This window comes from Podarcis filfolensis, assembly GCF_964270895.1.
Source record: "Podarcis filfolensis genome assembly, chromosome: 5".
NCBI classification, from domain to species: Eukaryota; Metazoa; Chordata; class Lepidosauria; order Squamata; family Lacertidae; genus Podarcis; species Podarcis filfolensis.
In genome coordinates this window covers 91,287,193-91,313,629 of record NC_139608.1, presented here as the reverse complement: position 1 = coordinate 91,313,629, position 26,437 = coordinate 91,287,193, and the positions used below count along the sequence as shown (strand labels likewise).

At 46.2% G+C, this 26,437-nt stretch overlaps 1 protein-coding gene across 1 annotated transcript in view; it reads left to right on the top strand.

Annotated features, from left to right (window-relative positions):
- NAT8L (N-acetyltransferase 8 like) overlaps window positions 1–26,437 on the top strand; it is a 44,704-nt gene that overhangs the window by 15,074 nt on the left and 3,193 nt on the right. The window contains exon 2 of the mRNA XM_083615997.1: window positions 4,942–5,106. Within this exon, the coding sequence (XP_083472123.1) occupies window positions 4,942–5,106 (165 nt within the window). The remainder of the gene's footprint in view (window positions 1–4,941; window positions 5,107–26,437) is intronic.

Genomic DNA, 26,437 nt, shown 5'->3' with positions numbered 1-26,437 from the left:
GACCGAGGCCGTTTAGGGCTTTAAAGGTCAGCAGCAACACTTTGAATTGTGCTCAGAAACGTACTGGGAGCCAATGCAGATCTCTCAGAACCGTGTTATGTGGTCCCGGCGGCCACTCCCAGTCACCAGTCTAGCTGCTGCATTCTGGATTAATTGCAGTTTCCGGGTCACCTTCAGAGGTAGCCCCACATAGAGCGCATTGCAGTAGTCCAAGCGGGAGATAACTAGAGCATGCACCACTCTGGCGAGACAGTCCGCGGGCAGGTAGGGTCTTAGCCTGCAGACCAGATGGAGCTGGTAGACAGCTGCCCTGGACACAGAATTAACCTGCGCCTCCATGGACAGCTGTGAGTCCAGAATGACTCCCATGCTGTGCACCTGATCCTTCAGGGGCACAGTTACCCCATTCAGGACAAGGGAATCCCCCACACCCGCCCGCCCCCTGTCCCCCCAAAACAGTACTTCTGTCTTGTCAGGATTCAACCTCAATCTGTTAGCCGCCATCCATCCTCCAACCGCCTCCAAGCACTCTAAGGAGAGTTCAGAGACGCTGAATGAATTACTTGCATCTCTCCCAACCATGGAAGGATATAGGGCAGACCCCAGTGTTGGCACTAACCTTTGCAGGAGGAACACGGGCAGGTGCTGGGGATGAGAGCTCAATGTGATCGGCCTATTAGGCAAAATAAAAACCGACAAATCACCAGGTCCAGATGACAACCAGATGTCCCTCAGATCAGCCCAAGAACTGGAAAGTAGCCATTGTCACACTGGTTTTCCAAAAGGGATCCAGGGGTGTGTGGAATCCTGGACATTACAGACCGATTAACTTAGCATCTGTCCTGGGATAACTGGTGGAAAGTATTTTTAAAGATAAAATAGCCACACACTTGGCTGAACCAGAGTCAACGTGGTTTCTACAGAGCATGTTCTCCTTCATGGTGGGGGCAAACAAGACATCCCTCTGTTGCTGGGCGGGTTAGTTTGGAGGGCCACGAATCTTATTGTGCACCTCTTGGTCGTTAGGGAGAATTTGATGTTGCAATTTATGATTGACAGGCCAAGGGGCTATTTATTCCCTGCACGCAGCGTTGAGCTGCCTCTTCTCGCTCTGGGCATCAGATCACCCGCCCACCCTCCCTATATTTAGGGCTGTTTGCGCTGACCTTGCTATGCCTGTCATGGGGTCGTCTGCTTTAGGGCAGGGGCCTGGTAGGAATTTTTCCATTTGGCTGATTGGCCGGGGCCATTTGGTTTTTGCCTACTGCGTAGCAAATTGTCACAACTTGCAAGGTTGTGGTTAGGCATTGGTTAAATTTGGTTGGCGGAGGGGGTATGGTTGGCTGTGCCTGCCCCTCCAGTGCTGCTGCTGCAAGCGTATTCCGTTAAAGCAGTGTTTCTCAACCTGTGGGTCCCCAGATGTTGTTGGACTACAACTCCCATCATTCCTAGCCAGCATGACCAGTGGTCAGGGATGATGGGAGTTGTAGTCCAACAAACACTTGGGGACCCACAAGTTGAGAACCGCTGCGTTAAAGGAATCCAGGAGCTTGCCATGCTCTTGTCCGAACCCCTGTCAAGGGGCTGGGGCCACGCAAGAGCCCCTGGGAGCATCTGGGGAGAGGTGAGGGTCTGGCACCCAGCTCTATTCTCTCCCCAAAATGTTTTCCCTTGACTTTCACATTTCGGATGTCAGTTCTGTTCCTACCTCTAGGTGGGAACAGAAAGTTGTGAACCAATTTTTTTTTTAAAGAAATATTTATTAAGATTTTACAAAGACAGATATACAAAAACACATAATAATAAAAATTAAAATTAAAAAAATAAGTAAAACGTACAGAAAAAAACAAAAAGAAATTAAAAACAATTATTTTTCATAACTTAAAACTCATTTGCTTGTTTCATTGACTTCCTCACACCTCCCCTTCTTGTATTACCGTTTAAATAATCAAATCAGCAAATCCTTACCCTCTTTCATTTATCTTATCTCTATAACTTAACATTTTATAACTCAGTATTTTCATCCATTATCAATTCATTTTTGCATATTCTTATTAACTTTGTTACTAATACCACTTATTTCCAATCCAACACCATTTTAGTTATTTTTTTTTAAAACCTATTTATGCCCTTCTTCCATATTCTTAAAGCATTACAGCTGGAAACCACTTAATTTCTATCCAACATCATTCTAACATTCATTAATTTTGCAATATTTCTGCAGATAGTCTTTAAATTTCTTCCAATCTTCTTCCACCGCCTCTTCTCCCTGGTCCCGGATTCTGCCAGTCATTTCTGCCAGTCCCATATAGTCCATCATCTTCATCTGCCATTCTTCCAAAGTGGGTAAATCTTGTGTCTTCCAATACTTTGCAATAAGTATTCTTGCTGCTGTTGTAGCGTACATAAAGAAAGTTGTGTCCTTCTTTGCTCACATTGTGTAATCAATAAAGTTGTGCCCAAAAATTATGCCAAAAACCAGAAACAAAAATTCTGTGTGAATTGTGTTTTATTTGAGGGTGGCTTGGGGACCTCAACACGCCAGGGCCAGTCCTGTTTCAAAAACCTATAAGAGTTCTTTGAGAGTGTCCACAAGCTGATAGCTAGAGGTGATCCAGTTGGCAGTGGAACTCCACTGAAAGGTGGTGGAATCTCCTTCCTTGGATGTTTTTGAAGCAGAGTTTGGATGGTAATCTGTCATGGATGCTTTAGCTGAGATTCCTGCATTGCAGGGGGTTCGACTAGATGACCCTTGGGGTCCCTTCCAACTTTATGATTCAATGATTTTAGAACACAATGGACTTGAGGCTTTCAAAAAGCTTTCAGCAAGGTACAGTGGTACCTCAGGTTACAGACTCCGCTTCAGGTTACAGACTCCGCTAACCCACAAATAGTACCTCAGGTTAAGAACTTTACCGCAGGATGAGAACAGAAATCGTGTGGCGGCGGCAGCGGGTGGCCCCATTAGCTAAAGTGGTGCTTCAGGTTAAGAACGGACCTCCTGAACGAATTAAGTTCTTAACCTGAGGTACCACTGTACCTTAGCAGTCAAGGAATAAGAGGAAAGTTCTTTTTGTGGATCAGGAATTGGTTAAGTTGCAGGAAGCGAAGACTAATGGACAGTAAGTTCTCTGAATGGAAAGTTGTAAAAGTGGAGTCTCCCAAGGATTGGTATATTATCAGGGGTCAGCAAACTTTTTCAGCAGGGGGCCGGTCCACTGTGCCTCAGATCTTGTGGGGGGCCGGCTATATTTTGAAAAAAAGCAGAAAAGAGAATAAATTCCTATGCCCCACCAGTAAGCCAGAGATGCATTTTAAATAAAAGCACACATTCTACTCACGTAAAAACACGCTGATTCCCGGACTGTCCGCGGGCCAGATTTAGAAGGTGATTGGGCCGGATCCGGATCTTAGTTTGCCTACCCTTTGTATATATGCTTTGTAACTTGCCCATGAATTATCTAGAGTTGGGAGTGAGCAGTGAGGTGGCCAAGTTTGCTGATGCTGCGAAGTATTTCAGGGGCGTTAAAACCAAAAGAGGTTGCGAAGAACTCTAAAGGGGCCTCCTCAAACGGAGGGAACAGGCGGCAAAATGGCAAATGCAACTCAGTGTAAACAAGTGTAGAAGCAGGCATGGTGGTGCCTAAAACCATTATTTCACATGTGCAGTCATGTGGGGTCTCAACTGACAGTGACAGGCCAGGAACAAGACCTTTGGGTTGTAGTGGATAGCTCCATGAATATGTCAACCCAGCTGTGAAAATGGCAGTTTAGCAGCGGTGGGCAACCCTTGTTCCATTGAAAACCTCAGGGTTGAGGGGGGTCACATTCTGGCACAAACAGAGCCATTGATGGGTGGATCTGGAGATTAAAGTCCTTCCAGTAGCACCTTTGTTGTTGTTTAGTTGTTTAGTCGTGTCCGACTCTTTGTGACCCCCTGGACCAGAGCACACCAGGCACTCCTGTCTTCCACTGCCTCCCGCAGTTTGGTCAAACTCATGCTGGTAGCTTCGACAACACTGTCCAACCATCTCGTCCTCTGTCGTCCCCTTCTTCTTGTGCCCTCCATCTTTCCCAACATCAAGATCTTTTCCAGGGAGTCTTCTCTTCTCATGAGGTGGCCAAAATATTGGAGCCTCAGCTTCAGGATCTGTCCTTCCAGTGAGCACTCAGGGCTGATTTCCTTAAGAATGGAGAGGTTTGATCTTCTTGCAGTCAGTAGCATCTTAGGGACCAGATAAGTTTGTTAGTGGTATGAGCTTTCGTGTGCATGCACACTTCTTCAGATACCTCCGAAAGCTCATACCAGTAACAAACTTAGTTGCTACTGGAAATATTTTTTTTATTTTGTTTCGACTACGGCAAACCAACACGGCTACCTACCTGTAACTGGAGATTAAAGTGTTCAGGACTGACTAATCTGTCATAAAGTCCACCCCGCTTCAGTTTCCCCCATAGCTCCCAGTTTGCTCTCAGACCCTTAGAGGGAAAGTCTTTGCCACAAGCTATACAACCACATTAAAAAAAATATATCCATGAATTTATTTTTATCCAGTTGTTTTGAAACTACATAGAAACGAGGGGTGGGGGGCTAGGTTAATCTAAAACAGAAGTGGAGGCTCCCAGATTCCTCCTCACAGCCATTCTGGGGGTGGGGGGCGGGAGGAATGTTCAGTTAAAGGGAGAAAGTTTTGTTTTTATAACCATTGAACAGGCCTCTGTTTTGAGATGATGCATTTTAAAAAGTAATTGAAGCTTAAGTGAACAAAGCGGCACATTTTTTTAAATGTTTAAAAGACCTCTTCTATAAGCAAAATGAAATACATTGTGCAAAGAATGTTTGCTGTATGATATCTGTGACTTTTGGGTTTGTGTTCCAAAATCAACACTGAATTCTCTTTTCTGACAGGTATCGTTTATTTCTCTTCCTTATCTCCATAGTAATGTGCTTTGTTGTGACCAAGTCCTTGCTGCTGACCTGCTGTTTGCCCTTCTTTCTAATGGGTATGAGGTACTACTTCAGTAGAAAAGTTATCCTCAGCTATCTGGAGTGCGCACTGAATACGGACATGTCTGATATTGAGCAATATTACATGAAATCGCCAGGTGAGTAATATGTCCATGGAAGGATCAGTAACTGAACATCTTTCATTGTGTCGTCATGACGGAGGGTTCTTTTAATTGCTAAGAATACGGCAGTTTCTTCTAAAGAAGAAAAGTGTTTATATTTAAACAGGATTCCAAAAATCAGTGGAAACGTCTCATCTGTTTTTTATTTGTACTTGGGTTCAAATGGAAGTTTGAAACCTCCTTGGTTTGTATTGTTGGAAAATATACATAGTTCTGTTTTATGGAACTTGACTTTCTCTCTCCTTTCAAGTGATTTGTACGTCTTTCATAACAGTAGCGCACAAAGTCTTTAAAGAAACTCTCGGGACACAGATCTATGGAAGAGCCACTCTGTGTTAGGCCTGGAAATTCCAGTAGTTAGTTCTTTTGTACATTATCTGTGTTCAGGTCAGCTTCCGCACATCTAAAAGGCATGTGAGCCAGACACAGGGAATATTTATCCATCTGTGGCACTATTCTTTGGAAATTCCTCAACTGTAATTGGGACAGATTTGTGCAACGAGTGTTCAGCTCTCATTCATTGTGGGGATAAAGGACTCCTTTGAGAAACTTGCTAGAGTAAGAACAGCTGAGTGCTTGGTTTTGAAAACATTGCTCCTCTTTTGAGAGTGCCGAATTATTTTAAAATCTCTCTCTGCTATCTATTCATGTATCTACCGATATATACCCGCTTGTATTCAGTAAGCACACTGAGCGTCTCAGGTAATTCTTGGAACACATTTGTGTGCAGAGCTATCAGCTCAAAGTCTAGTAATTTTGCTCAACCATGTTATGGATCAGGAATAAAAAAACCCTAACACTTGAATCTGTTTAATTAGTGACCAGCTCTCAAAGCATGTTCAGTTTTTCACCCTGGAAACAGCACGGACACTATCATGCGCGGAATCTGGGGGGATATGAGTTTCTTTCGCCACTAGTGAATGTTTTCAGCATCTAATTGTCGTGAACACTGATGACTGTGAATTGCTTTGCTCCCACCGAAGAGGAAAGAGATTTTGCCCTAGGGAAGGACTGCAGTACGAATGGGGATCGTGTGGTCCGGCAGATGATTTATTCCCCTAGACTACAAGGAAGGAGTGTGAATTTCTGTGGCGGGCTCTGCGTTTGATAACCATGGTTGGTAGGAAGTTAGTGTTACATCTCCAACAATGCAGCTTTTGCTTGGTCTACAGGAGTGGGATGTGGGAAAATAGTATTGTTAAGCTGTATTGTATTTAAGATATTTGGAAAAAAATAATAAAAATTATTGGGGGGGAGAGGAGTGGGATATCAGTGTAAATTCTAAACTGGAGGCAGTTTTGTCACTTGTACGTATTGTAGGGGTGTGGGGGGGTGTATATATAAAAAAATACACACACACCTACATATATATGTAGGTATATATTATAATTTTTTAAATAAATGCTTGCTGTTCCTGGAAGTGTGACTTTAACATTGCTTAGGATATAAGTTCGCTTTATTTCGGTAGAAAGGAAAGCTTGGGTTTTGTTGGCTGCAGTTTTCACTTTTGGAGGATATTTTTAATTTACAATACTTAATGTGTGAAGATTCTTATAGCATTGATTAGAATAATTCCCTGGAAAACAAATTTTATACTTCTGCTTTATCAGTACTGTATTCCGCCCCACCCACCCCCAACTTGAACTTGAATAAGGCAAAATATCTTCTAGCATAATGGACCAAATATACTAATGATCAGAACCCAATAACAATAACCCAAAAACTGCCTTTGCCCAGAATATTTGTTCTACATTACAGTTGGGGGTTGTTATGGCTCCACAAGGAGCTAATTACTTAGGGTCATTATTTATTCCAAAATATAGGAATGCATTTGCATGAAGTTGCTGTAATGTTCTTCCTCAACTATTTTGGAAGGAATGTGTAAGATTTCGGGAGGACATTTTAATGGCATTCCATGCGAAATCCTGTTTGCCAAAGTGCTAGGGAAGAGTTAGAAACTATACTGCATTTGTTACGGTTGTGTAATTTTTGTAGAGAAAAAACGAAGCGGATTTCTTTGCCCCTTGATTGCTTCCATCCCAGGATGGTCTTTAGAGTAGCATACAGCCTTCCGGGTCATGAAATTAACTGCTTAACTGAACGAGTTTTCAAAGTTTGTGTCTCAGGGTTGCATGATTCATAAAGCAACTTTTAGAGAATCCTTAAGAGTTTTTGATTTTAATTTTTACCTGCATTTTTTGACGAAGAAAAACGTGCTGCTTGCTCTTACACTTCCTTGCATTTTTTTGGTTCCTTGCCCCTTATTGTATGGAGTCCCGTCAGAGACAAGGCGGTGCATAAAAAATAAATAATAAAATCAATTTCTATTTTTTTACTTGAAGGTGTGTGGAGTATCAGTAAACTTGATCTGACAATTACTCATTAGCAAAATAAATATACCCATATTAAGCCATAACATATTGCATCTGGTCGTTACACCTTTAATCTGAGTCAGAAGACCTGGCTTTGACTGCTGGCTCCACCAAACGTGATCCAAAGCAAATCTTCATGATTTACCACATGCTTCCAACATTACAAGCCACTTACGTATACAGTGGTGCCCCGCAAGACGAACGCCTCGCAAGACGAAAAACCCGCTAGACGAAAGGGTTTTCCGTTTTTGGAGGCGCTTCGCAAAACAAATTTCCCTTTGGGCTTCCTTCGCAAGACGAAAGCCCATAGGGAAATCTCCAGGACAGCGGGGAAGCGCAGCGCGTCTTCCCCACTGTCCTCGGACCTCCTACGAAGGCTGGCGGTGGGGCGTAGAGACCTCCTCCTGCCGCCAGCCTTTGGAAAGCTGCTCCGAAGGCTGGCAGGGGGAGGAGGTCTCTCCGCCCCACCGCCAGCCTTCGGAAGGCTGCTCCGAAGGCTGGCGGCGGGAGGAGGTCTCTCCGCCCCACCGGCAGCCTTCGGAAGGCTGCTCCGAAGGCTGGCGGCGGGAGGAGGTCTCTCCGCCCCACCGGCAGCCTTCGGAAGGCTCCTCCGAAGGCTGGCGGTGGGGCGGTGAGACCTTCTCCCCGCGCCAGCCTTCGGATGGCTGTCCTGAAGACTTGCGGTGGGAGGAGGGTTTTCCTTCCCACCGCCAACATTCAGAACGCTGTTCTGAATCTTGGCGGTGGGGAGGAAAAACCCTCCTCCCACCGCAAGCCCCGGGAACAGAGGAGAAGCGCTGCGCGCCTTCCCCTCTGTTCCCGTACCTGTCCTGAAGGCTTGCGGTGGGGAGAAAAGCCCTTCTCCGCACCGCCAGCCTGGCAAGCGGTCTCCATAGGAACGCATTAATTGATTTTCAATGCATTCCTATGGGAAACCGTGCTTCGCAAGACGAAAAACTCGCAAGAAGAAAAAACTTGCGGAACGAATTAGTTTCGTCTTGCGAGGCACCACTGTACAAAGTATTCTGCTCATCCTTGGGGGCTGAACCATGGGGCACAAGGACATGGTGCCCCAGCAGCCTCCCCTGACTCCCTGCACCTTCTTTCCTTTTAACTTTTTACTATAGAGCAGATGTGCAGCTTTAGGCAGCCCCACCCCCTCCAGATGATTCTGGGGGAAGGAAAGCTAGCAAGGGTGACGGTTGTGCCTCGTGCCAACCGTAGCTCTGCGGTGAAAAGCTGAAAGAAAGTGGAATGCCGCCCTCTGCCTTGAAGCGGTGGGGGCCTCCACTCTTCGAGAACAGGAAGCAGAGGAGGATTGGGGAATGTTTTTCAGCTTGGGGTCTGATTTCCACAGGGCAAGGCAGGCCAGGCAATGTGTTGCAGCACCATGGAGAGCTCCTAAGTGAGGCACGTGCCCCAACAGAGGCTAGAGGTGGGCTGAGGCCCTTGGAGCCTCTGCCTCCAGTCCACCTATCCGTGGCTCTGTCTGCTGGGATGCGGGTGGTCTAAACCACCAAGCCTCTTGGGCTTGCTGATCAGAAGGTCGGTGGTTCGAATCCCCGCGATGGGGTGAGCTCCCATTGTTCTGTCCCAGCTCCTGCCAACCTAGCAGTGCGAAAGCACGCCAGTGCAAGTAGATAAATAGGTACTGCTGTGGCAGGAAGGTAAACAGCGTTTCCGAGCGCTCTGGTTTCCGTCACGGTGTCCTGTTGCGCCAGAAGCGGGAAGAAGCCGCATGACCCAGAAAGCTGTCTGTGGACAAACGCTGGCTCCCTCGGCCTGAAAACGAGATGAGCGCTGCAACCCCATAGTCGCCTTTTTGACTGGACTTAACCGTCCAGGGGCTCTGTCTACATAGCCTTGAAAGGCCAGCCCCTGGACTGCAGACAGGCTACTCTTCTGCAATCCCTGGCCTCCCACATGTTCGCTGTTGAACCAGCAAGGTATGTTAGGAGGCACTTGGCTCCTCGGGCTTGGGGAACGGTGGCCATGAAGGTTTCCAGCCCTGGCTCTGTGGACCTGAGTTGTGGTCCAAGGGACTTCTACTCACCAACCTCAGATCTAGTAGCCTCTTGTCGTCAGGCTCAGAGTCAGGTACCTTCTGCAACCTCTGATTCTGTGTCTTGATCATGGCTGGACCCCGGGGTCATGATTACAGTGGTACCTCGGGTTACATATGCTTCAGGTTACAGACGCTTCAGGTTACAGACTCTGCTAACCCAGAAATATTGCTTCAGGTTAAGAACTTTGCTTCGGGATGAGAACAGAAATCGTGCTGTGGCGGCTAGGCAGCAGCAGGAGGCCCCATTAGCTAAAGTGGTGCTTCAGGTTAAGAACAGTTTCAGGTTAAGTACGGACCTCTGGAACGAATTAAGTACTTAACCTGAGGTACTACTGTATTGCATTCCTTTCTGGCAGCCTTCCAGTGGTGGGCGGGACTTAGAGCAGTGAGTGTAACGTATCTTCTTCTTTTTGCTCTCACCACAGCGAATTTTTTATTGATGAGAAATACACTGGAAAACAAAAAGAAACAACTAACGGTGCTTGATTTATAACACAGAACGCAGCTACTTTATAGCATGACTATGGAACATCCACAAAGTACAAAACAGTGCAGCTGCATAAGAACATGAACCATTTCCAAAATATAAGTATAAACAACTCTGTTACATATGTACTTTAATTATGTATACAAACTCAATAAGTTTGATTTTGGTGGCTAATCTGATTTATATTAGGTCTAATTTGTTTTTTTGTTTTTTTGTATAAATTTATTTGGTTTTCAGATTAAAGTTTCACAACCACATATCCAACAAACAACATAAAGACAAGACTCTAAAAATCTCCTCCCCTTTGTGGGTCTTATTGTCAATCATTTCCTCCTGCGTTTCTTATGATAATCCAAATCTTTTACATCTCCGTTATATCATTATACTGTGGGCCACATTCTGGCATGCAAAAGTCATAATTCCACACATGCGCACACTCCCTCCAGGGAAGCAAAAATCATTACCGCAATTCAAGAAGACTTTCCAGCCAAACCAAGCATTGAGGGAAGGAGTTGGGCCCGTAATGGGTAAGTGAACTGGGGGAAGTCCCAGTGGCTTTATCAGGGAGAACAGAAGGCCAAATTTGGCACCTAGACCTAAGGATCCTCACCCCCCTATCCAAAAAAAGAAGAAAAAGGTAAAGGACCCCTGACAGTTAAGTCCAGTCACAGAAGACTCTAGGGAGATGTGTGCTCATCTCGCTTTACTGGCCAAGGGAGCCGGTGTTTGTCCACAGAGAGCTTTTCCGGGTCATGTGGCCAGCAGGACTAAGCCGCTTCTGGCGAACCAGAGCAGTGCACGGAAATGCCATTTACCTTCCCGCCGGAGCGGTACCTATTTATCTACTTGCACTTTGACGTGCTTTCAAACTGCTAGGTTGGCAGGAGCTGGGACTGAGCAACGGGAGCTCACCCCATCGTGGGGATTCGAACCACCAACCTTCTGATCAGCAAGCCCAAGAGGCTTAGTGGTTTAGTGGTTATAAACCCCTATCCTAAGGCCACCACAATAAACTTTGGCTGCCCTGATGGATAACCTTTGAGAGAGTGGAGCCATGTGCTCCTCTTGATTCTCCTTGATTTCTTGTCCACTTTTGATCCCATCAATCGCAGTATCTTGCTGAAGATGCAGTTGTAGAGCAGTTCCGCCTCAACCTGCAGGTCCAGTTCTCAAAAGGAGAATTTTGGGACCTGCTCAGCCCTGTGACATTGTTGTTCTGGGGTCTTGCAGTGTTCCATTACCTCCTCCTCTAATAAGAATATGCAGCTGCTACCGGAGGCTATTACAGGATCTGGAGCAAGATGTCAACGATGACCTTGAGCTCTTCTCAGCATCTGAGTCAGGTGAGGCTGTGCAAGTGCTGGATCAGTGCCTCCCTGACCATTGGTCATGCTAGCAGGGCTGACCAGGGTTTCAGTAAACCACAGAGCCCAGGACTTGCTGGTCAGAAGGTCGGCGGTTCGAATCCCTGCGACGGGATGAGCTCCCGTTGCTCGGTCCTTGCTCCTGCCAACCTAGCAGTTCGAAAGCATGCCAATGCAAGTAGATAAATAGGTACCGCTCCGGCGGGAAGGTAAATGGCGTTTCTGTGCGCTGCTCTGGTTTGCCAGAAGCGGCTTAATCATGCTGGCCACATGACCCGGAAGCTGTACGCTGGCTCCCTTGGCCAATAAAGCGAGATGAGCGCCGCAACCCCAGAGTCGGCCACGACTGGACCTAATGGTCAGGGGTCCCTTTACCTTTACATTAACAGAAACATACTTTTTTTGTTTTCGATTTTGTGCCTCCAAGGAAGGAATGTTGAATATCAAGTCTCTTTTACTTGCAGTCTCTCACATGTTCCCTTTTCAGTCCGAAAGCAAAATATATTGTAGGAATGCACAGGCCAATAGAGATCCAGTGTTCTTGTGTCCAATGCAAAGTTGTTAAAGCAGTTGAATTGTGGTTCTCCTAAAAGAAACAAAAAATGTTACTTCTATTAAAGGGAGTAAGGCTGTTTTGGATTATGTCGATTTGAGGGGGGGTTTTGCTGGCAATAGTCAGGATCACGGTACTGGGAAGTGAACTTGCAGCATATTAAAATGCGTTTTATAATTGATTTGACAGTGATTTCTTTCGACAAGTGCGTGAGCCCGTTTCCTGAACATAGCAAATTCCAGAAAAGGTTGTGGTTTTGAAAACAGTACTGCATTCCTGACTATATATATATATATATGGCATATAATGAAATAGTATGTGGATTTTCTTTAAAGATAGCCACCTCTAAAATGGCTTGTTCTTTTTAAAAACCATTTGCATATTTGCTCTGTTTGAGCACTTTCTCAAATTACGCGTATATGTATAGTTATCTGAAACTGCCATCTGCAACTGCTTTCAAGGTATAATTCTCCTGAGCTATTTCCTTAATGTATCTGGAATATGATTCTCTCTGCCCCCCCCCCCCCCCGTTCCAAGCCATGTTGCAACAAAACTGAGTTGATCGTTTGCACTGTATATAATGCAAGCAATCCAATTTGCTTCAGACTTGAACTTACTGTTACTGTGGTTTTATAGGCGAGTCATTAGGGGCCTTGGGCTGCGTGTGAGAGTGAGGCCCATAAGATTGCACTGCAAGATCAGGTTTTTCAGAAATCTAACAGTCTGCAGTTTTATAGTGATAATGTAAAAGGAGAAGAAGAAGTAGTAACTCGTGACCAGATACTATCCTTTCTTGCTTTCTCATACTTTCTTCCCATCTCAGTGCAAAAGCCACTGAGGTTTGCTTACTTCACTCTTTTCATGTCTCAGCCGATTGCCAAGTATTTGTATTTATTATACAGTGGTACCTTGGTTCGTTCCAAAACCAAAGTGTTCCAAAACCGAGGCGTGCTTTCCCATAGAAAGTAATGCAAAATGGATTAATTCGTTCCAGACAAAATAAATAGCAAAAACAGACAGACCTCAGCGTTTGCTTACTTCACTCTTTTCATGTCTCAGCCGATTGCCAAGTATTTGTATTTATTATACAGTGGTACCTAGGTTCGTTCCAAAACCAAAGTGTTCCAAAACCGAGGCGTGCTTTCCCATAGAAAGTAATGCAAAATGGATTAATTCGTTCCAGACAAAATAAATACCAAAAACAGACAGACTCAAAACGGAAGTGTGGCACTCAAATCGGAAGCGTAACACTCAAAATGGAGTACGTTCGGCTTCCAAAAAAAGTTCACAAACCAGAACATTTACTTCCGAGTTTGCAGTGTTTGGGTTCCAAGTTGTTTGAGTACCAAGGCGTTTCAGAACCAAGGTCCCACTGTAAATCTTTTTTTAAAAAACAACAACCCGTTTTTAAACCTTTCGCTTTAGAATTGTACATATTTGTGAAGCGTGTTTTAAAGCAAACCTAATCACGGTTGCCAACTTTTCGCCTAGAGTCGGTTGCCAACTTTTCATCTGTCCTGCTCCTGTGCCGCTTCCAGGTTGTCTATAGGCATCTGCCTAGGCAGGATGAGGGACTTTGATGGAGCTTTGGTCTTGATCCAGGAGGATCTTCTTAAATTCTTATGGCTGCTTTTCCATCTTCATCAGCCCCAGTTGTCTTCTGCGCCCTTAAACGAGTGCACCTGGTTTCTTCAGAGCCCGTTAATACCTGAACTAGATTTCGTATTTACTTGTATTTTAAATTTTTACTTATAAAATGCCTACAATTTCTAGACAGATTTGCCCACAGGCTTACAGTCTAAAAATAAACACAAGACACATCTAATTTTGTAGGGATGTGTATAGATGCAAGGAGAAGGATATACTTATTAGATGTTATTCTTCCTTCCTCATGTCTTTGAGTTCAGCAGAGTGCATCCTTTTCACAGCTTTAAAAGGGAAACTTTGAGGGGCTGGTTTTAGCCTTTTTGTTTAAGTAATCCAGGATGCTTTAACACAGATGGGATTCTCCTGGTATTTCCCCCTTAAATAACCACACAGAGAATCTTGTAAAAAGTACACAAACATTTACTCAATCAGAATACGTTTCTCTTTTGCTAGGATAGGATTTGAGAAAAAGGTCCTCCCGAGAACCTACCGTATTTTTTGCTCTATAAGACTCACTTTTTCCCCTCCTAAAAAGTAAGGGGAAATGTTTGTGTGTCTTATGGAGCGAATGCAGGCTGCGCAGTTATCCCAGAAGCCAGAACAGCAAGAGGGATTGCTGCTTTCACTGCGCAGCGATCCCTCTTGCTGCTCTGGCTTCTGAGATTCAGAATATTTTTTTTCTTGTTTTCCTCCTCCAAAAACTAGGTGCGTCTTGTGGTCTGGTGCGTCTTATAGAGCGAAAAATATGGTACTTTTTCCAAAAAAAAAAGAGAGAATACCTAGGTTCCCTTGTGCCCTTGGCAGGGAGCTATATCAGTGCCTCTGAATCTGTGAGGCACCATGAACCAGAAACCCAAAAGGTTTGCATTTGGTCACCTTTTGGGCTCCTCCTCAGCCACTGGGGTTGGGTCTACTCTACTCCCCCTTTCCTCATCCTCCTCTGTCTGCCTCCCTCTTTCTTCCCTCTGACCCGGCTCCGCTCACATTTCGAATGGCCCTGCTGGCGGACAGGAAGGGGCTGCTGCAATGCCCCACAGCCAGCGGCGGAGCAAGCCAATCGGGCGTCTGGGGTCACGTGTGTGCCCTGTGCCCAGGGGCGGGGCCAGCCGCCCGCAGGTGTGGGGCGATCCGGGGCGGGATGCTCCTCAGGGCCTCTGCGGAGTCTGCCGGCCTCCTCCCACTTAGCCGCCCTACAGCTGAGAGGGAGGAGGCAAGCAGACCTTTGGGGGCAGCGCGGAGCTTGCGTGCGCCCAAGCCACGGCGTCACTCCCAGGAGACACACGTGGCTCAGGTGCGCTGCAGGCCCCGCAGTGAGTGCCACCTGGCATTTTGTCACACTCCTCAGTGGTGACACCCCTTTCCTCCGCCCCTGCCCACACCAGTGATCGGATTTCCTCACTGAGGATCCCAGAGGAGCCTGTGCACCATGCCCAGACTTTGGTTGGATCCAAGATCTGCTACAAAGGGATCCCCACAAACTCTCCTACAAGTAATCCAGAATGCGGCAGCTAGACTGGTGACTGGGAACGGCTGCCGAGACCATATAACACCGGTCTTGAAAGACCTACATTGGCTCCCAGTACGTTTCCGAGCACAATTCAAAGTGTTGGTGCTGACCTTTAAAGCCCTAAATGGCCTCGGTCCAGTATACCTGAAGGAGCGTCTCCACCCCTACTGTTCTGCCCGGAGGTCCAGTGCCGAAGGCCTTCTGGCGGTTCCCTCACTGCGAGAAGCGAAGTTACAGGGAACCAGGCAGAGGGCCTTCTCGGTAGTGGCACCTGCCCTGTGGAACGCCCTCCCACCAGATGTCAAAGAGAAAAACACCCACCAGACTTTTAGAAGACATCTGAAGGCAGCCCTGTTTAGGGAAGCTTTTAATGTTTAATAGGTTATTGCATTTTAATATTTTGTTGGAAGCCACCCAGAGTGGCTGGGGAAACCCAGCCAGATGGGTGAGGTATAAATAATAAATTATTATTATTATTGCTCCTTCAAGAAAATACTGCTCCTTTCCACGTGGTTTCTTGGGTCCGGTTTATTTTTTAGTTCTGCTAACCTGTGAACACAACTCAGTGCTTTGAGGACCTTGTGAACCTCACTGTTCCGAGACGTGAATATTTTTTGTTCCGTGTACTATTCAAGTGGCAGAAACACGAAGCATTTCACACACACACCCCCCCCCCGTCTCTTCAGCCGGAAAATGTCTCCGGAGCCACTCACAAAGATCAGTAACAAAGCCAGACAGTCAAACTGTGGGTATCCCTCCGAGCGAGAAATTTAAAATCATATCCAAACACTTACATCAGAGAGGTGGGAGAGGAGAGTTAGGCTGCTATAGTTAGGTTGGTTGGAGGAGGTGAGAAAGTGTGGGAGCAGAGGGGAGGGTTGGTGGCTGGAAGAAGCAGAGAAAATGAGAGAAGGAGGAGGAGGAGGGTGGAAAGGGGGCAACGAAAAAAAGATGAGATGGAGAGAACAAGGAAGTGGATGGAGCTAAAGAGATGGGATGGGAAAGGCCTCTGGAGAATAGAGGGGCAGTCAGGAGGAGATACTTCCTCTCCAACCCTGCTCCAGGACCTGTGCAGGTAAACAGTAATAGTGATCATTATAATCACCATCATCCTTAATAGAACTTTGATAAATGCATCAATGGGTAAGGGTAAAGGGACCCCTGACGATTAGGTCCAGTTGTGTCCGACTCTGGGGTTGTGCTCATCTCGCTTTATTGGCCGAGGGAGCCGGCGTACAGCTTCCGGGCCATGTGGCCAGCATGACTAAGCCGCTTCTAGTGAACCAGAGCAGCGCACGGAAATGCCTTTTACCTTCCCGCCAGAGCAGTACCTATTTATCTACAGTGGTACCTCAGGTTACATACACTTCAGGTTACAGACTCCGCTAACCCAGAAATAGTGCTTCAGGTTAAGAACTTTGCTTCAGGATGAGAACAGAAATTGTGCTGCAGCGGCAGCGGGAGGCCCCATTAGCTAAAGTGGTGCTTCAGGTTAAGAACAGTTTCAGGTTAAGAACGGACCTCCGGAACGAATTAAGTACTTAACTCGAGGTACCACTGTACTTGCACTTTGACGTGCTTTCAAACTGCTAGGTTGGCAGGAGCAGGGACCGAGCAACGGGAGCTCACCCCGTCTTGGGGATTCAAACAGTCGACCTTCTGATTGGGAAGCCCTAGGCTCTGTGGTTTAACCCACAGCACCACCCGCGTCCCATCAATGTGTAAATAGGGATAAACAGTGCCAACCCTTGCGGGGGAGGCGAATTTCGGTCAGACATTTTCTTGCCCATTACAGTGTAACTCACAAAGACAAGCAAGGCACAGCCGTCTAATTTTGAAACTCCCCGACTAATCTATTCCCTAGCTGAGTTGTGTGAAGAATATGTAAAAAGAGGGCATGGTACAAATTGTCTTGGACCTGGCCCTGTTTACCTACGCAGGCAATCTTTTGTTGTTGTCACGTTAAATAGCTGCGTGCTCACAGTTTGCCATCTAAGCAGAGTAAAACCAGGTCTAAACAGAACAGGGGGTGTTATTTCCCATTGATAAGTAGTCCATTCACGGTCAGATTTAACGTTAATATACCAGATAGAGGACTTAGAATTCTTAAGAATCTTAAATCCATTTTGGCATGTTTTGTAAAAAAATTATGTAATGGAGGAAATTTAGTAACTCTGCTTTGAAAGTTACAACATTGTGCCCAAGCTTCTTTATTTGCAGGCCGGAAAACTAGAGTTTTGCTAAATATAAGTCTCACATTAGGCAGTTTTTGTTTTGTTTTTTAGTATATAATCATGGATTTATGAATGCATGCATTTAGAGAAGGGCAGCCTACTTCCGCTTAATTGTGAATTGGGTGCATTATTTGGGACTCAGCAGTGCATGTAAGATCTTAAAGGTAAAGGTAAAGGGACCCCTGACCATTAGGTCCACTCGTGGCCGACTCTGGGGTTGCGGTGCTCATCTCGCTTTATTGGCCAAGGGAGCCGGCGTACAGCTTCCGGCTCATGTGGTTAGCATGACTAAGCTGCTTCTGGAGAACCAGAGCAGCGCACGGAAACGACGTTTACCTTCCCGCCGGAGTGGTACCTATTTATCTACTTGCACTTTGACATGCTTTCGAACTGCTAGGTTGGCAGGAGCTGGGACCGAGCAACGGGAACTCACCCCGTCGCGGGGATTCGGACCGCCGACCTTCTGATCGGCAAGTCCTAGGCTCTGTGGTTTAACCCACAACGCCACCCATATCTCTTATGTAAGAACTTACTTTGGATTATATCCAGCTTGTCTCTTCTAGAGCTACCCCCAGATTGTTGCACCCAGCAAGTGGTTTAAACCTATTGCTTCTTCTAAAAAATGGTTCCCCTTGATATAATAGGATCGTGTCACCTGCATGAAGGGGAAAGCTCCTGAACGATGACATTTATGTTAGAGAATGGTTTGATTCGCACTGCATTTTAAGCCAAACTGATTACCACGAACAATCAAACATGTCCCTTGCAAAAGCTGCCTGGAGCTAGACCTGGCTGTCTTCAACCCCTTGGCCTAATTTACCTAAAAGGAAGTCACGTGCTGTATATATTTTTGGGGGAACATCAAGAAGTCTTCTTGGGCAATAGTCTTGGAGGAACATCTCAATTGCCTTTATTAAAGATGGGAACTAAAATACAAACTGTCCAGCCAGCTGGCAATATTCAAGTTGAATTTACTGTAATAAACGGAAGTGGCTCATTGGAGCCCACCAGGCTGGGTCAGTATGGAATAAAAAAACAACCACCAGGTAATGACTTGTCTCTCCCTGGTGCTTTGCCCAAGGGCAAATCTATTTAAAAGGCATTTTCCTTCTGTTTTGTTAACAGTGGTCAAATACCTGCTTCACGTCAAAACCTGCTCATAGTGTAGTGGTTAAGAGCGGTAGACTCGTAATCTGGTGAACTGGGTTCGCTTCCCCGCTCCTCCACATGCAGCTGCTGGGTGACCTTGGGCCAGTCACACTTCTCTGAAGTCTCTCAGCCCCACTCACCTCACAGAGTGTTTGTTGTGGGGAGGAAGGGAAAGGAGAATGTTAGCCGCTTTGAGACTCCTTAGGGTAGTGATAAAGCGGGATATCAAATCCAAACTCTTCTTCTTCTGTTCATTATGCAATGGATCTGAAAGATCAGGATTGTCAATTGTACATGGATAAAAGGTTCCTTGCTTCCACAGTTACCGTATTTTTCGCTCCATAAGACGCACTCCCCCCCCCCCTAAAAAGTAAGGGCAAATGTCTGTCTTATGGAGCGAATGTGTGGTTCCTGGAGGCGAATTGCCCAGGGGCGAAAAACAGATCATGCCTTTTTTTTTTTTTTTAGAAAGTGGGTAGGGGGTGTTGAAACAAAACCGCTGAGCAGCTGATCGGCAAGCGATTGGGAGGGATAAGGGACTCTAGATAATAAAGGAGGCTGCCTGGGAGCGGGGAGGTAAAAGCACATGGATCCTCAGGATTTTTGCACTGGGTCACCCCAAATTCACCATCAGATCACATAGCATGTCCATGGCTATAGCCTTCATCAAAAAATCACGCACCCACTGTTTTGTGGGGCCGCAATGGCACGGATCCACATGGATTCTCAGGATTTTTGCATTGGGCTACCCCAAACTCAACGTCAAATCACATATCATGTCTGTGGCCACAGCATAAACCACAAAAATCATACATCCACTGTTTCGTTCAGAATATATTTTTTCTTGTTTTCCTCCTCTAAAAACTATGTGCGTCTTATGGCGTGAAAAATACGGTATCTCTCAACATTAAGGGGTCTTCAGGGACTGTACAACCCTGGGGGTGGGCTCACACTCAGGGGGGAGGGGCAGCAGCTTCACACGACATTGATGCGATGCAACTGTCTCATCCGAAATGTGCAAATGTTTTCAACCCAGAACGTTGCGTAGTTGCGACCTGACTGATGGCGGAAACATTCATCAAAGGCAGAGGCACAGACTTGCCATATCAGCTCTACTCATTGTGCAGCAGATGGGCGCACCCCGTAGACATCCTCCTTTTCCAGCTTGACATAAATTTAACATGGCTGGTACGTCCCATTTCTCACTGGGAGCTGTAAAAATACACCCCCGAGCAGCAGTCGTGTTGACTGCCTTTGAAAACAAAGCAAAAAAACGAAAAGGTCAAAGCAGTTTGAAAAAGCGCCGCAGGAGCATCTAAGCATTGTGAGAGGAACTTTGGCCTTGCGACAAATGACTTGTTTGCTATGTTGCATCATTCTCTCTCTTCACACCTGGTAAAGGAGCCGTAGGAACTACCTGTGCAAAGCAGGAAAGAAATAGCCCCTACCTTTTGAGGCAGATGATTTTAGTGTGCATTGCTGATGTTGTGCAAAGCAGCAAAGGGCTATAAGCTCACTAGCTGAACGCATGCATGAATGCGGGAAACCTCTCCGGAACTTCACCTGAGTGAGCTAACAAAGAATTCCCTTGTAATTCCGAGAAAAGTGCTGTGCAGTGCTTTTCTGTTTTCGTCATTATTTGTATACTGTCCTATACTCCGCCCCCCCCCCAGGCCTCGCTGATGTGGTCCAAAGGAAAGCAGAGCAGTCCTTTTGGCACCAGCTTGGCTGTACAAGTTACTGGAAAGAGGCACCATGCAACCTTCTTGGAGCGTCTGCACCCCCATCGTCCAGCCCGGACACTGAGGTCCAGTGCCAAGGGCCTTCTGGTGGCTCCCTCCCTGCGAGAATTGAAGCTACAGGGAACCAGGCAGAGGGCCTTCTCGGTGGTGGCGCCCGCCCTGCGGAACGCCCTCCCATCAGACGTCAAGGAAATAAACAACTATCTGACTTTTAGAAGACATCTGAAGGCAGTCCTGTTTAGGGAAGTTTTTACTGTTTGATTTATTCTGTTTAATATTCAGTTGGGAGCCACCCAGAGTGGCTGGGGGAACCGAGCCAGATGGGTGGGAGGGAAAGAAAGAAAGAAAGAAAGAAAGAAAGAAAGAAAGAAAGAAAGATTATTACTGGGGCCTTCACTTGGGTTTTTTGTAGGGTTTAGGGTTTAGGGTTTCAGGTTAAGAACGGACCTCCAGAACGAATTAAGTACTTAACCTGAGATACTACTGTATTGATTACAGATGTGAAGGTTTTGCCTAAGGCATTGGGTATACCATTTTAACTCCAGCCCATCTGCTGGGAGTGTATTCTAGGGTCAACCCAACCTTGGGCGGGTCCTATGTCCTACATCAAATAGGGGTACCCCCCCCGAGGGGTCCCCATTTGAGGAGTGCTATGGCCCTAGGTCCCGCCTGGTCGTCTGGACCGAAGCAGCCCCTCAGGGATTCCTTTATCGGGATACGCTTTCCCATGGAGGGGCAGGCAGAAGCTACAACCTCCCCTCCATCCAAGACTCAGGCTTATCCAATGCCTAGCTGCACAAAGTTGTGGCGATTGTTATGAGACAGGCGAAAACCACAGGGCCAGAGCCCGTTTGCCAAGTGGAAAAATTCCTGCCCGGCCCCCAAAACAGTGGCCAACAATGTCCATAGCAAGGTCAAGCGCCAGCAAATAAGCCAGTATTGGAGGGTGGGAGAAGAGGCCTGGGTAGGCCTTCTGTTTATTCCCCGGGTGTGGACCCAAGTGAGGCCTGGGGGAGGTCCTGCACAGCAGCCGGCCTTTGATTGGCCAGTTTGCAGGCGATCCGACCAGGCCCCACACCTAGAACCACCACAGGATTGTGTGGGAGCGGGACAGCACCAGGCCGCAACACCACCTGCCCAATAGAGGCCAAGCGGACTTGTAGAACCTGCAAATCCACTACTCGGTCTCATGTTGATTCATGTAAACTAGGAACTCTTTGTTGATTTGCCATAGGTGATCCAGTGAGCTTGTGCATCCTATTGCTGTGATTCGCAACAAACGGTTCTTGAGGTTCTCCTTCAGCTTGCCATGTTTTTAAAGGTGGTTCCGATTGAAAGGGTCAATTGATCATGGGTGCTGTGACAGGGCCTCTTCTGTGGTGGCGCCCACACTTTGGAAATCTCCCCAAGAGGAGATTGCCTAGAACGTTCTCTTCTTCTGGAAGAAAGCCAGAATTGTTTCACTCGGTGAGGGAAGACTACAAGTTTGTTGGCTGGGGGTTTTTTTTTGCAAGGATATGACTCTGTTTCTGTCTTTCTGTGTGGACTTTGGCATTTCAAATCTCAGCGATGCCTCGGGCAAGGCCAAAATTTGGCAACCTCTCGCCTCCCGTTCGGCTCAGTTCACTGTGTCATAGTTGTGCCCCCTAAGCTCAGCGCCCATTGCTGTGGAACCGGTCTTAGTGCCCTACATCTGGCTAGGGGTGGTTGGGGCCTGGGGTCAGATTGGCAGAGCACACAGAGGGCTATGTCGGCTGAGTTCCTCTTGCTGAGACCATAATTGCAGCGTCAGTGAGATCAGCAAAAGAAATCTCGAGTAAATTCTGACGGGATTCAAGGACGCCATGCAGAAGGAGTACCGTATTTTTCGCTCTCTAAGACGCACTTTCCCCCTCCTAAAAAGTAAGGGGAAATGTGTGTGTGTGTTATGGAGCGAATGCAGGCTGCGCAGCTTTCGCTGAAGCCAGGAGAGCAAGAGGGATTGGTGCGCACCGAGGGATTGGTCTTCAGGGATAGCCACCCGCTCCTGCTGCACTCAGGAGGCTTCGCGTTGCTTTAGCTGAAGCCAGGAGAGCAGGAGGGATCGATCCCTCTTGCTCTCCTGGCTTCGCTGGAGAGTCAAGCCGCTGCGCAGCTTTCCCTCGCTGCGCGGCGCCCCTTCAGCAAAGTGGCAGGAGAAAAGGAGCCCCTTCTGTTTCTCCTGCCACTTCGCTGAAGGGGTGCTGCGCAGAGAGGGAGAGAACATTTTTTTTCTTGTTCTCCTCTAGAACTAGGTGCATCTTATGGTCGGGTGCGTCTTATAGAGCGAAAAATACGGAAAGGTGACTGAGAGGCAACACGATAGACGTTTGTAAAATTATGCGCAGCATGGAGGAAGCAGACAGAGAAGTTTCTCTCTCTCCAAAGACTAGAACTCATGCACCTTCAGCTGGGTGGGGGTGGGGGCAAAGGTTGGAAGATTTAGGACAGAGAAAAGAAAGTACACAGCGAATAGCCAAACTCTGGGACTCGCTCCCCCAGGAAGCAGTTTGGTGGGCACCAACTTGGTGTTGGGAGACGCTATTCCACCTTTTGTTGCAGACATGGGATTGTGGCGTGTCACATGTCTGTTTACTTTCCAGCACAGATTGCTGGGTCCCGTGAGCAGAACTTCCGCTCTGTGTATTACTTTTGTTTAGACTCTCTCTCTGAGAAGACAGCAAGGAGAGATGACATGTTTCTTTGTCCTGATTTATGTATAATAAATTCGTAGTTTTAGTATGTGTCTACAGTCTCAAGCCTCTTCTGTCATGCAGTTTACTCTGCTGAGTAAAGTGTGCTCAAGTCAGCAGGCTTGAGTCGCTGATTTACGTCGGAGCCAGAGGTCGATGTATCTCCTCAGTGGCGAAAGCTGAGAGGGAGATGATCCAGCTGGCCCATCGACCCCCAGATGCCGACACTTAGATGGCTTAAAGAAAGAATTGAACAAATTAATGTAGGAGAGGGCTGTCAGTGGCTACTAGTCATGATAGCAACAGGACCCCTATTTTCCAAAAGCAGTCACGGATTTACAGAAGCCGTCCCGGTTTCTGATTTGATCCCGGAATGTCCCGCTTTTCCTGTTTTCATTGGAGAAATGTCGGAGGGTGTGGAACTTTGCTCTTTCTCCACAGTTGGAGGTAGCAGTGCTTCTGAATACTAGCTACAGGAAACTGCAGGATGGGAGAGTGTTGGTCTTGCGTTCGAATCCTGCTTGCTGGTTTCCCAGATAGCCACTGTAGAACAGGATGCTGGCAATGGGACCTGACCCAGCAGATCTTTCTTAAGGTCTTACGTTGGCAGTGCTTCAAGTAGGTTGGCTGTCGCTGTGGGTCTGAAACAAACGACTCTAGACAAATTGCAGCAAATAACTGTCCTGATTGGCTAGATATTTCCAATCTCAAGGAGAGGGCCAGATTTAGGTTTGATGAGGCCCTAAGCTACTGAAGGTAATGGGGCCCTTTATATGTCCAGCTGTCCTTTGTCAACAACAAATTGTCGCTGTTTTTTGTGTTGAACATAGGCTATATGGTAATTTATGGACCTAATAGGTATCTAAAGCTATTTGCATGTGTTGCCATGCAACCCTACATATAAAGGTACCCCTGAACGTTAGGTCCAGTCGCAGATGACTCTGGGGTTGCGCGCTCATCTCGCTCTATAGGCCGAGGGAGCCGGTTTTTGTACGCATACAGCTTCCGGGTCTACTTGCACTTTGACGTGCTTTCGAACTGCTAGGTTGGCAGGAGCAGGGACCGAGCAACGGTAGCTCACCCTGTCGCAGGGATTCGAATCGCTGACCTTCCAATCGGCAAGCCCTAGGCTCAGTGGTTTAGACCACAGTGCCACCTGTGTCTCTACCCTACATATAGAAATGAGCAAACCAGTGATATTTTAGGGAGCAGGCTAGCATGCAGGGTCTATTACTTACATCATAGGAGCCTACACCACACAAAATACTGTTGCTGTATGTAGGTTTTATTTTATTTGTTTTTTACCTTATATTTTGGAAATGTACATCCTGTTGTTGTTTTTCCATTAAATTTTGTGCGGGACAATGTTTAATGTATCAGTGACCTCGGAGAGTTTTATAAGGTCCAGGGCCTTATAGATTTTGCACCTCTATAATAAAGTCCATCAAATAGCTTGCAAGGAGAGAGAAGAAGCAGGGTTAAACTTCACAGGGGTGTTTGACTCTTTGAGCATGCATTCATTTGTTTGCGAATATTATTACCAGTAATGTTTGCCTTCTGATTTAGCAGAAATAATATTTAAATGTACATGCATTTCTAGTTCCTGTGAATATTATTTCAAGGCCTAGCCTCAAATCTTGGGCTGTGACGATGAGAAGCGCTGGATTACTACGGCACAAGATAGCAAGAAACGGATGACAACTTTTTTTCCTGCCTTTCAAATCTATTCTAAGACAAAAATCAAATCAAATTGTGGAGTGATATCAAAGGGTCATGTTCACTCAGAGCTCTCAAAATATCATTTAGGTTGCAATGCTATCCCCACTTACCTGGGAGCAAGCCCTGTTATTTAATGACAATTACTTCTGAGTGAACATCAGTATAAGTATATTAGTTTCTGCAGCAGACCCAGAAGCGCTTAAGAAATATAAGAAATTGTATCATTCATTAGCTGAGTTCCAAAGTAACTTCTAGGAAAAGGCAAACAAACCTCAAAGCTTAAAAAAAAATTCAAACTGTGCTGTATGTACCATGATAACAGAAGGAAAACATACCTTGTGGTTTTTGTCATGGTGTACGTGGAAGTTCGTAATTCACCACTTGGTGCCATCTGTACCATCCTGCTAAGGTGTGCTGATCTCCCTTTGCTCTCCTAGATTTCTGATTATTGCAGAAGTATAGTCCTCACCAGTTTGCAGGACAGGAAAGACAACTGGTGATGACCAAGTGACTGGTTTCATCCTATGTTAAGTGAGCAATTGGATGAGGAAAAACAAACAAGGGCACCGGCCGGTCTGCCCAAAAGGACGTCTCGCTTTTGATGCCAGTTTGGCAAGTTAAATTTAAACAAAAACAAAAACAAATTTGTTGTCTCATTACAAATGAGGAACAGGAGCAAATTAATGGAAGGGAGGTCTGTCGTTCATAACAGCTAAATAGAAACAGACGATGAGGGTGTACTGTAGCGGAGGGCTGTCATCTTACGCTCTTAGCTGAAGATGAGAAAGTGGGAGCTTTGCAAACTCCACTGGACAGGAAAATACATTTTCCTGGCCTGCCGGGTCCATCATTGCAGCCCCAAGCCCCCACTGCATTATGTGAGTAAGACATTCATCAGGCCTTGCTAGAAAAAGGTTGAGGCTCTACTATACCGTAGTGAGAAAAAAACTGCAGTATACAGTGATACCTTGGTTCTCAAACTTAATCCGTTCTGGAAGTCCATTCCAAAACCAAGGCGCGCTTTCTCATAGCAAGTAATGCAAAATGGATTAATCCGTTCCAGACTTTTAAAAACAACCCCTAAAACAGCAATTTAACATGAATTTTACTGTCTAACGAGACCATTGATCCATAAAATGAAAGCAATAATCAATGTACTGTACTATAAAAGAAATAAGACAGTATTGTAGATGATCAAAATTAAAATTTTATTTATTTATTACCTGCACTGATGATAGTTGTTATTTGGATGGGGTGGGGGGCTTGTATCCATTTCCACAGTCATACAGTCAGTAGCTGAACTGGGTTCCACAGGGCCACAAAAACGAATTAACCGGAAAAGCCTCAAAAACGCAAAATAGCAAAAACAAAAGCGCCAAACTTAATCTGTTCCAGAAGTCCGCTTGACTTCCAAAATATTCGAAAACCAAGGCACAGCTTCCGATTGGTGCAGGCGCCCTGGAAACAGTAGCTGACAGCCACATCGGACGTTCGGCTTCCAAAAAGCGTTCAACAACTGGAACACTTACTTCTGGGTTTTCAGCATTTGGGAACCAAGGCGTTTGAGAACCAAGGCGTTTGAAAACCAAGGCACCACTGTAGAGGGATTCATAAGATTCTCAGGTAATGAGAGTCACACAGCCAATTTTCTAGTTCTTCAGGGTCACAGGTTTTTTTACACTAGGTAGAAAAGTGCCGCCTCCGCTTGGTTTTTGTTCTCGAGGACGAACTGTTTCGTATTGACTGTCCGTCTCTGA